Below are 12414 nucleotides of genomic sequence, written 5' to 3' on the forward strand. Positions count from 1 at the left end.
TTAGAAAGTATCCTCATTTTCAAAAAAAAATTATAGTTTTTTTTCATTGTAAATGATGATTTTTTCCTTGGTCGTACTTGTCGTTGATTGCCTTCGCACTTGCACATGTTGATCATGCCTACGCCTATATGTCATTGGTCGAGCCCTAATCGCCTACACTTACGTCGCTTGCTCGTTTTAGCTCAAGCTGTCATGGATGATCGTTACATACCTGTGACACCTTCGTTAATAGATCATTCATCGTTTTTGTTTATTTGTACATATGTTTAGAAGCATGTTTTGACTTGTTTGTGTGTTTTTGTTTGAAAATTATGAGCAAGAACAGTTTGCATAATTGCATAGCTATCTCTTATCATAATGAGCAAAATTGCTCCAGAATGGTTCAGTTTTTGTATGTCACGACCTATTTTCACCATCATAGTACCTTAGAAATCCCAAGTGATACAAGGTTGGATAGAGGTTTGACGTAGTGTTGGATATTGATTGGATTCACAAATTCGCGCATCAAGTCTACAAAAACTTACTAATGCACCTGGGTGAGTAGTCGTTTGTAGACTTACAACTATTTATTTGCCTTCTAAAATTCTTATTTTCTCATTTCTCTTTTATACACTAAGCGTTTGTTGAATTGCTTGTAAAGCTATCTTTTTTGCGGGACGTCGGGACTTGTTCATCGCTTGTTCACGAACTAATCAATTTTTTCTTTTATAATTCCTTTGGGATCTATACAAGGTTGCAACTAAGTTGACTCTTTAAGGATATATAACGTAAAAATATTTCATGACTTAAGCAATTCCAACTAAATATGTGACAAGGTAAACCTCTAGCCGCCTCTTGCGATGGAAACGAAGCGCAAAATAATGTAAGAAAAGGTTCCATGGAACTGCAAAATGATCTTTGTATGTAAGAAAAGGTATTGGTGAAAATTTTTGAAAATGAAGGTGCTATAAGAATTTCATAAAATTAATTTTTTTATAAAAATAATTCTACTACTACTACTAATAATAAAAATAATGTTTTTGTCTCCAATATTCTTCAAATAGAATAAAATATAATAATATAAAGAAGAATAAAATAGGATACATGTTCAGATTTTTAGGTGATTCAGTAGTAATGCTAAGGAGACATGGCAACTTCAAAAAGGTTCATGGTCTTTTGCCACAAATACAGTTATAACCATTTTGGATGCTCTAATTTGTTAGTACGTAATTCTAGTTTATTAAACCAGATAAGAAATTTTATGCTGGTTCAAGTGACAGAAACATTACTAGCATCACTTGCACAATCACTTAAAAAGGGCTGCTCAAGAAATGCCACAAGATAACTATTACACTAATTGCTACTACATCAAGATTGCTAGTATTTTATAAGACAAAAACCTTTTGTATCACTTTATAACTTTTCACAGCACCCACTCCATGTTTCATTCAACCTTTCAAGAATGTTGTCTTTGATTTCAGGGCACAAAGTCATAACATTAATTTCAACATTGAAAAGTTTTAAACATGGGCATAGCAAATAATAATTACTCTCCAATAAACCAACAAAGACAGCTAGCCCAAATATATCAGTCATTTTGGAAAGCCTAGAATAAGTTCATTCAAAGAACTACATGGATCTACATGTGCTGACACCTGCTTACTTGACGGTGTTAAGAGAAACCGTCATCATCATCGAGGAAATTTTCATTGTCATCACTGTCTTGTTCGAAGATCTGGTATTCACCATCACTGTCGCCGGCACCTGCGGCATCATCAGGTCGCCGATCCTTGGATTCTTTGTTAAATGGGAATCCCCGTAGGAGCTCCTCCAGGTAATCATTCGATATCTGCTCTCCCAGGTTACCTGCTTCATATACAGGAAATTCCTTATCCTCATAATCGGCATTATAAAGATGCCAAAGCAGTAGAAACCTTACAACATCCCACAAGAAAACATCATTTTTTGTGCTCGCAGAACACCAAGTAAAGGAAGACATGCACATACACGTATATATTAACATGTCATACATATGAAAAAATGAACTGAATCATAAACCTGATATTTTTTCGTATCTTCCAATGGCAGTTTATTTTAAGTATAAAATATGTTTGTATAACCACACAACAAGGTCCATAAAAAGCACAGGTTTATATTTACCTAAGTTTATTTATTACATCTAATGAATTTGTCCATCTTGTTTTCAACACTACAAAAACACAATTAAAGTAACTTGATTTTCTAAATTCAGAAATGTGACTGGTGCCGCAGAATGGTTTAAGATGAGGTTTCAGATAGCATACTAGATGAGAACAGCTGTGACAGAAATCTATAAACTTATATCCATAATATAACAATTCATCTGCACCATAAATAGCTTTAAGGAGACAGCACGACAGCAGAGAAGAAATCCCAAATTATGACATAGTTATCGTGGTACTTTCAAATTAGAACCATGCCGGTTATATGTTGCACATGTGACTCAATCCAATCACAAACTGTATCTTAGTAAGCATCGTGAAATTTTGCTCATGGCATACCAATCAATTGAAGTGATGCTGCAAATATAGACGTGTAGTGTTTATATAAGCTGGTTATGCCTTATCTACAAATATAATTTCAGATCTAACAACGTGTAACTAGCAGTGCTAGCTAACCCTAGTCATGTAGGGACACGTAACATGATCATAGAAATATGCAAGCATTGATCTACATTAGAAAGAAAAGATTGAAGCATAAACCACATCTAGTTCAACTCTCATTGACAAACATTATTCTACTGGAATAATAAAAAAGGTTGTTAAAAAACTTTGGTCAGGTAAAATGATTCTATATGTGAGATACAAAAGAGCTTGAAGGATACAGGAGGTACCACCATCAGGAAAAAACCCATCTTCGCATGCCTACAGAGGGAAAAGACAAGCCAAAGTTAATTGAAAAACTAAGACCAAAGAGAAATTTACAGAGAATAAATAAGTTAAGACTTAATATATTACAGGTGGGGATTCATATCCATCCAATTCCTCTTCCTCTTCTTCATCCTCAATCTCACAGTTATCTGTCCTGTCTGGATCCATATGTCCATGTTCATTAGATTGAATAGACGTCACCTCAGCAGAACAAGTAGTATCTGCAGATAACAAATTAGGATCCAATGTTCCATCACAAATCAGTAAAATATGGCATATATCTGCATTGCTATGATCAGCTAGGTAAGGTCTCAATACAATGGAAGGTTATGAAAACAACCTCTGTTTACAAGTTGATCTTCCTTTTCAGATTTTTGAAGTCTGCTTAAGGCTCCATTTTTCTTGGACCTCTCAAAGAGCTCACGGGTATAATTTGTCAGCTGCTTTGCAGCATCATTAGGATATAGCGACAGAAACCTAATACTCACATGCAATCTCAGGGTTCTAAGAATGGCCCCAGAGAACCAACCTGTTGTGTGCTACAAACAAATTAGTTAGGTGATTATGCATGGAAAAAAGGTTCCAAAAAAAATGCAGTATTTGAGATGCTAAATTCTCAATTTTGACACAAACAAGATGTATGACCACTAGAAGCAACACCAGCCTTTACAGTGAATGAATTACAAAAGCGGACAACAGATTATCATGTCTATTCATATATCAAAGAGGCGAGGGTGGGCCTTAGTACAACGGTAACCTCTCTATATTCAGAGGTAAGGCTGCATACATTACCAGTCCCAAAACCCCGCATGGGTATGCCCATATGTCAAAACCGAAAATTGATTTTTTCCAGGTGCCAGATGGCATAGTTAGCTGGATAGGATGCTATGACACAGATGAAGAGGCAGCATCTTTCCCTAACTAGAAAACATAGCCCATGTATTATCATTTACCAACTTATGTTGACTGCAACTCTACTAGCATCATGTGTTGTGAAAGAAAAATTGAAAATATGGGAGTTCAACAACAAATACCTACAAGGACATGGAAACTAAAAACAAAAGCCATTGATAATTTAAAATGAAATCATGACAGCAATTTGACATGTCCCTACTGACATTAAATACATGTAGTTGCATGTCACAAAATCACAAACTATATATTTAGATAAGCGTATATAACATTATGCTCAATCAAGATGATCTGGGTCTCTTAGTATGAGCCAGCATTAAATAGGATGAACTGAATCAATTTAAATCTAAAGTACCACCAAATTACAGCTCTTTGAAGAATAACAAATTCACAGCCATCAGCGTGTACAAACAGATAACCACTCAACATGAAAAATGCCAGAACTTACTGAACAGGCTGTCTGCCTCGTAGGTTTTCTAATTTCTTGCTGAATAAAGTCATCATCTAGTTCAAAAAGTTGTAAGCAAATAAAACTCTTAGACGGCCATACTTTAAAGTGACAGAGCTCCTTCTGAGTCTGCTTTAACCTGTTGGCAAAACAAAGCAGTACGAGTAGCGGAAGTTATAAGAACTGGAACATATTCAAGCTTAGGTAATTAGAATCAAAGAAAAAGATGTTTCATCAAATTAAATAAATTAACCAAACAAGTATGATGGATGCAATGAACTCTTGGTAATCTTCAGCCATGAAAATTAGAAAGGAAACGGGTTCCAGTATTGCTAGTATTTGTAAATTGCAAGTCTTTTTTATCTAGGAAATGAGATTTTATTTGTTCAATAATCTAACCAACTCAAGGCATCAAGCACACAGTTGAAGCATTATATTAAACTTGACATCGGCCAGTCACTCCCTTATCTAGCTATCAGAAGTTAATAAACTTTCCACAAATTTGCATATATATGATATCCAATAAAATTTTCCTTCTTTTCTAAGGCAAGAGATTTGACGATCTTTTAGATATAGGTCTAAGTTGCAATATATACGATACATGAAAAAATGACAAAAAAATATCACTACAGAATAAGTCATTACTATTTTAGTAGATATAAAGTTTTGCGAGTAGTTAATATTGATAGAGGTTACTGTAGTCTAGCTGTCACACTTACCTAGTCAAAAGCTTTAAAGTTGGTTTACAACAGTTCAAGTTTCTATTGCTCATAAAGATAAGAAACATCAAAGACATCTTAACATATACACATATTTTTTAGATACACAGATGTTGGTCGGTATCATAGATATTCATAGTCAATGTAGTCATATTTCATGTGTATATACGATATATAACCTCATTTCACGTGTATCATTAGTGTTCACCTATACAACATCCATGTATAAGACTATATGTACAACCATACATAACATCATTTACAAATATATGCTACCGTATATAACATATTTGACTTAAATTTGCAAATTTGCAATTACCATCAGATAGCACACTTACTATCAATGTATGCTTTTAAATGCATATTAATATTTACACAAATAAAATCATTATTTAAATCTCTTAAAATTACATATGAAGGATATCTCCCAAGTTATGGTGGCATAAGATTGTACGACTTAAAGTCCCTAGACGTGCCTTCATGTTGTGGTTTGCTATCAACATGAAGCTGCAAACTCGTGATTCCTCAGCTAAAAAAATTGTTTGACAGCAATCTGAAAGCATTTACTGACAAAGTAGTATTGAATCCATATTATATACATTCTTTCACTGCCTTGTCACTAAGAGAATCTGCAAAGAGATCCTAAGGTTATATAATATCAGCAAGCTCTTCACAGGTAAATCTCTTGTAAATAGAACAGGAAAAGTATCAGGCTGCTGTAATTTTTAAGTCTTAAGTCTTAACCAGAAAGAATTACAGGACATTTCAGAAATGTTGCTACTCAGATAAGTAACATAAGGATGGAATCAGAACTCAATTCAGTTCATTACACAGTGGTTGATAAATAACATAAGGATGTGTAACCTTTGAAAGTCTATATAAATGCATGCTTTTGTATACACTTTAATTTTCAACCCTCCATATAGAAAATAGCTAGAAATCTCATTTTGATAAATCACAATTTACCCATCTTCACCATCACCAAATTAAGCAGAATGTACTTGAATGCCTACAACATTAGATAGATATTTCCTTGTTTGAAATTATATAATTTTTTTTCTGTAAAGAAAAATGAAAGTATAAAAAAATAGCATGATATACAGCTACTAATTATAAACTAGGATATACAGGAAACAGTTAAAACTCACTCAGTCTTTGCAATCTTATCCTCAAGATTTCTTAATTGAGGTGGCACTCGGAAATCAACCTTTTGGAATCTGTTTAAAGACATTTTAGAGCATGTTAAAAGGAAATATATATCACTTCAACCAGGTTGCAAAAATATATATATAATTTGGACTTCACATGAATTTTCAGGATAAAATTATAATGTCTTTTTATTTCATTCAACAAATCCAAGTGAAAGAAGGCTAGCATTTCATAATGATAAAAATATTTACCAGAAAAAGGGTTTTCATGTCAAATATAATGTACAAGTTCTATACTACAATATGTATATAACTGAAGCTGCAATTTGTTATTATATTAACAAAACAATATGCTTGTGAAAACAGATGATACAAATATGCAAATAGGTATGCTTCTGAAGTATGCAACGATGCAATTAGATGGGGAAGGGACAAACTATAAATGATTAGCAAAAAAAGTGTAGTAGTTGAAAAACAATAGTAGAAGGCAGCACAATAAATGAACCAAAACATGTCAAAAAATTAGACCATGAATCAATAGCATGCTCGTAACAATCAAATGCTTGTACTCAGGAATCAGGAGAACATTACACATTACTTATAATGATGTGCATTAGCTGGTCACAGAAAAGTTCTAAATTAAATTTCTGATCCCACATGGAATATCAGCTAAATCACAAGTAAAATAATATAAAAGCAATGGAAAGATGAACAGACAAGACATATTATGGGATAATCAATCTTAGGGTCGACAAATCTACCACACCATACTTATGTGGTCAACAAATCTACCACACCATACTTATGAATGACCGATAAACACTGTAGAGTGAAAAAATGTAAAGCTATATCACCATAGTCCTTCAGTTGTAACATATGGAAACCTTCTAAGTGCACCAGAAAGCATCTTGCAGACTACTAGAATATCCTCACAGAAAGACAAGCATACACAACATATGTAAGCGTAATTTCTTACATGCGTGACTCAGGATCAGTGCGAGGATCATAACCTTTCCTGACCCAGAAACGACCATATGGTCCAGTAGAAAAGTAGTATCCAGCTCTAAAAAGAAGCCTGAACAAACAAGATAGCATGAACATGAATTTAAGAACATATGACATTGGAAACAGGAAGCAAAGAAAGTATATAAAGATAACAGAGTAAACCAACACAAACTTTGAGAACAACTTGTCAACTAATTATTTAAAATTCTGTTGTGAATAAAATTCTTAAAAAAAGGAATAGAAAGACCTTTTCAGCTGGTTTTCAGAGACCTGCTGGCCATCATCCAGCAAGCGCTCATGAAACGACCATCTGGGCCATATGGGTTTTTCATCAAAAAGTTTTGATACAGCAACTTGCCACTCCCATTCAGGATTGTCTCTTGAAATGTGATCTTCCCAGTTGAACTTTTCAGGAATTCTTATGTACCTTAAGTTCCACAAATAACAAGAACTCGAGAAATGGAAGTTGTAGAAAAAAAAACAAAGCAGAACTTGCTACATTTCAGATATAACATGTATATTATTACCATTTCATACTTATCTAAGCTAAAGTAATCTATTAGAAATACTACAACCAGATTACAAAACTCACATCATTCTAAGCTGTTACTTGTAGCTTCATCAGTATATAGCTATTGAGCTCAATGTTAGAACCTTTTTTATCATAAGATTTCTATAACCTAGATGGAAACTATCAACAACCAGAAGCCTAATTTAGAAGCAAAATTTAAAAGCAATCTGTCTAAGTTAACATAAAAAGTGTTCAGATGACCAGTAAACGTCAGGAAAATGGAAAACCATTAATGATCATAGGGAGGATGACTTGAATCAAGCCTTTATGTGGTCACTGACAAAAATAATAAATATGGTTGTACATATGTAAAACTTATTTGAAGGCAAATTTCCAAGAAACAATAAATCATCATTTAAGCTGTTAATCATACGATGCTTTTGAGACTGTAAAGGAGGAGAGTGAAAACAATAAATCCTAATTGCAATTTTATGCCTTCTGGAACAAAGGACAATGCCAAGAAAAGAATGAACTTTTGACCTCTTTAGGGAGTGATAAATCTCAAGAAATATTAATCATGCTTATCCATTGTAAGTTTGTGATTCGATAGAACAACCCTATAGATTCAATTTATTCACCATCCTAAAGCTTAGATGAATATTCCTGCCTAATTAAGTGTTTGTTTAAACTATTTACTAAACAATACAAATTGAGAAGAAAATTTTCCTTGTTGGTTGGCAAAAGTAGAATGGCTCAAACAATTTCTATGAGAATTATTCTCAAATTAATTGATAACATTATTAATGGAAAAAATGATACAACAAGCTCATATGAAGGCTTAAGGGAAATAAGGCCAACAAGGATATTTTCTATGTCGAAAGGTATTGCAAGGCACCGCTCAATGTTTATCTGCAATGCAAAAAACACGAGGCCAATTGGCATTATTTTCTCATAAGCAGGCACTATGCATAAAATATGAAAGATCTAAGTTCCTAAGTTACACAAAATTTGACAGCTATTTAACATAGAAAAGATTTAGCAACTTGACAACAATGAACTCCACTACATTTACAGTTGATAAACAGCCAATATCTCCAACAGGAAGACAATAAGAAACTATACATCAAGAAATGCATGCATCTATTTGTAAGATATAACATATAAAACTCGCACAATAGGAAAACCTTTTTAAATATCTTCTCATTGGCAATCACAGGGTAAATGTCTAATTTACAGGATATGAGTTGTATGTGACTCTTTGTCAGTGGCACAGTAGTTGTCAAATTTTATCCTTCTCAAAAATGGGTGTATTTCTTGTTCTAAAATGACTTATTGCAGCTGGCTGTGTTTGTTAGCCTTGGTATTGTCTTATGTATTACTTGTCATAACATGCTCACTGGTGACATGTCTTAGTATTTTTGTGATGTAGTGGTTATTTTTGTGAGTTTGATGACGGAGATTTTCAGTTCATATTGCAGGGACATCTTAGTGCACCTTCATAGAGATGCAGTGGTTATTTTTGTGAGTTTGATGACTTCTTTTCAGTTAGAGATGTACTACCACTACTACTACTATAACAACAACAACAACAAGATATATCTCAACTACTTAGGTTGGTTACATAGATCTTTTCCTGCCACTTACAGCAATATCATTAGTCAAATTTAGAGCAATCAAATCTCTTTTTCGTGTTTCCAATAAAGTCTTTGTGGGTCTCTCTTCACCTCCCCTCCATCATTAACTCTAGTTGACTTAAAACTAAGGCATCAATAGGCTTCATAGAGCATGTTAACACCATTTAAATAGTATTCCCTTATTTTATTGTATATCAAATTAACATAGTTATAGAGAGAGTCTTGGTACAATAGAAAGGATGCTTCTTTGCAACCTAGATGATCAAGTTTCAAGTAACAAAATAGTCTCTACACTTATAGGGGTAAGGTTGTGGAGCAGTGGGTCATCCTTTTTATCGTAGTACACCAGATTGCTAATGGTTCTTATCTTTTTCTTTCCTACTAGACTCATCCATCTCAACTTCCTATCTTGGCAACACTAAACTTTTGTGCATGTTTCCTAACTATCCGACCTTCCAATCCAAAAAAAGAGGAAACAGTGTTAGACAAAAAAAGGGAAAAAAATGCATGAAAAGGAACTAAATGCTAATTGAAGATACCTCCCACTTGTGCTCCATGACTCCTCTTTGAATGTTTTTTGAGAACAAATTTGCTGGTGGGTTAAGCCTATATACATGAATAGATAGAAAGAACACATGGTGAATGTGGATATATAACTTGATAAATAGATAAGTAGACAACTACAGAAAATTCTCAATAATCATAACAATGATGAAAATCACCACAACCATTAAAAAAAACACAAAGCCTTGATGAAAATGGAAAAAAAATAACCTTTAAAATTATAAGTAACTATCAAAACATAACTCTGTCTCAAGTCTGAGATTTTCAAGATGTATTGTATGCATATTCGGTATGTTGATCCACACTCCATTAAATCACTAATGTGTCTTCAATGTCTCCACTTTAGCATGTCAGTGATAACAAGTTTCTTTTATGCAAAGATAGACATGAATTGGGAACGCCATCAGAGATGCCAATAGAAGAAACAGAATGAATTTGAACATTGGTGTCAATGGGAAGACAGTACTTGCACCTAAAGGCAGATGAAATCGTAGCAATTAAAATAGTTAAGGGTATTTCATTCATATAAATTAACAAAAAATTTCTAGAAGGTGAATGATGTTTGAATAACTGCAAGGACAAACATACTAAAGATGTGAAATTCATCTATGTCCTGGATGACAAGTACAGGATGATAGTATGGATTAAAGAAGAAGGAAATTTGTATGCCAAGAAGAAAATTTAAAAAAAGAAAAGACAGGGTCAATGCCAATTAAAAATTCGTGATCATGTTGCCATAGCAGCTATAAAATATGGAAAGTGCCACATACAGGAAAACAATATGGAATGGAGTAATTCATTCCTTCTTAAGCTCATAAGTAGTTCCCTGATCAACTGGTGAATTAAACATTAAAATGATAAGATATTACCACAACACAATTAAAACATCTTACACGATTTTCTCCGGTCTATCCTTCAATGAGAAGAGTGGTGGCACCATCATCATTACATCTGCTCCATCCATGTCCATAGTGCCAGCATTTTCTGCACATCAAAAAGATGAATGGTTTATTATCAAAGAGCATAGCATCAGAAAGTTCTTGATATTAAAAATAAAACTGAATGCACGCGTTCAAACTATGGTTCCAGGAACAATCATGAGGTAAAATCCAGAAACACCAAAGTACCAGTACCTGGGTCTGATGCTTCATCCGGCGCCCAAGGTCTCTTCTTTCTTCTCGCCTCTGCAGCATGGACGCCAAGAACATGCTGGTAGTCCACCATTCCTGGGGCATAGTCCAACACAACTGTTAAGCATAAACACCATAAAAGAAGGAAGAGCAAAGGCCCTTTTTTCTGGGACAAACAGGTAATGGGCAGAACCAGAGCCAGGCCCACCTTCAAAATGGTATGCATGGTTCACCCGTGCAACGACCTCCGCTGACAGGCTCTCTGCTGGCGGAGGCTCCGCGCTGTGTCCGCCTTCACAGGCTCCGCCTCGGGATGCATGTTCTCCTCCCCTAGGTTTGCAGAGTCTGAGGAGAAGACCGGTCGAGGACCGGAGTTCACCGAAGGCGGGGTGGGAGTAAGGGTCCTCGGGGCGGAAACGAAGCTCCAAATTCCCGGTCTCCGAACTCCTAACCTATCGAAAGGAAAAGCTAACATTCTTTGAGCCATCATAGGCAAAAGGAAACAAGGACAGATCAAATCTTTAAGGGCAACAAGAACCTTAGCGATCTCGGGGAGGCCGCCAAGTGTCTCGATGGCGCGAGCGGTTGATGAAGGGTAGCCGGGGTAGTGGACGGCGAAGACCGCGGTCTCCGGAAGCACACCGGAGACGGCTCCGTCTCTGATGACGGAGGAGGTGGAAGCTTCCCCCGGGGCGTCGCCCATGGCTTCGACGAGAAAGAGGTGGGTTCTTGTGGTCGGTCGACAATGATAGGGTTTTAAGAGCTACGCGCCCGACCCGATGCTTTAGGATCCGCGACTCAAGATTAACGGGCTTGTACCCAACAAATGGATCGATCATATTGGGTCGGGTTTGTCTTACATAACCCTTTCATCGGGTTCGAGTTCGGCCCAGGTCCGATTAGAAAAACCGGGACCCATGAAAAGTCATCATCCATTTCCTGGGTGATTCAATCGTGATAAGGAGGACGGTCCCTTCCCCTCCCTTCGACATCCCCGTGTCTGCGTCGTGACTCCAATCGTTTCTCTTTGTTATAAAATGAATTCGAAAATCTTAGTAACTAAAAATAAAAAGTTAATTCTATTATGAATTAATTTTTTTTATGTTATTATACCAACCATCGACAATTCGATATACTTAAATTGACATATATATATATATATATGCACATTAAAATAAAATTGTGAGATGTTCTGCTTGGGGGACCCATAAAATCTGATAGCTTGAGACACGTAATACCTTCATGGCTGGTTAGCTAATCTTCTCTAACTACACATCTAAGTATAAGCTTTCACCTCACAAACTGCTTCAAACATGACCTGGTCTTTCCCTCCCCGAAGTAGAAGAACACGGTGCTGGGAAACCCGACTTCTTCTCTCCTCCCCTCTCTCGCTCTCTCTCTCCCTACTCCTCTGTAGGCCTCAAAAACCATTGCCACCACCTGCTGAAATAAAAT

The 12414-nt window shown here is 35.4% G+C and overlaps 1 protein-coding gene across 5 annotated transcripts; it reads right to left on the reverse strand.

Moving 5' to 3' along the window:
- Positions 1-1433: 1433 nt before the first annotated feature.
- LOC135596119 (uncharacterized) lies at positions 1434-11698 on the reverse strand. 5 transcript variants are annotated; one of them, XM_065087936.1, is made up of 14 exons: positions 11498-11698; positions 11168-11411; positions 10963-11055; positions 10723-10813; positions 9805-9871; positions 8498-8540; positions 7368-7539; positions 7092-7190; positions 6116-6184; positions 4249-4387; positions 3229-3427; positions 2976-3109; positions 2855-2882; positions 1434-1845 (listed from the first exon to the last, which is right to left on the reverse strand). In XM_065087936.1, exons 1-14 carry the CDS (start codon positions 11660-11662, stop codon positions 1652-1654), a joined length of 1737 nt encoding a protein of 578 aa, XP_064944008.1. In that variant the 5' UTR covers positions 11663-11698; the 3' UTR covers positions 1434-1651. The 5 variants fall into 5 exon arrangements, with proteins under 5 accessions (XP_064944008.1, XP_064944007.1, XP_064944005.1 ...); XM_065087935.1 differs by having other exon boundaries at positions 2852-2882; XM_065087933.1 differs by having other exon boundaries at positions 1434-1848; positions 2852-2882.
- Positions 11699-12414: the final 716 nt, after the last annotated feature.

Source organism: Musa acuminata, chromosome BXJ1-10 (genome assembly GCF_036884655.1).
Source record: "Musa acuminata AAA Group cultivar baxijiao chromosome BXJ1-10, Cavendish_Baxijiao_AAA, whole genome shotgun sequence".
NCBI lineage: Eukaryota > Viridiplantae > Streptophyta > Magnoliopsida > Zingiberales > Musaceae > Musa > Musa acuminata.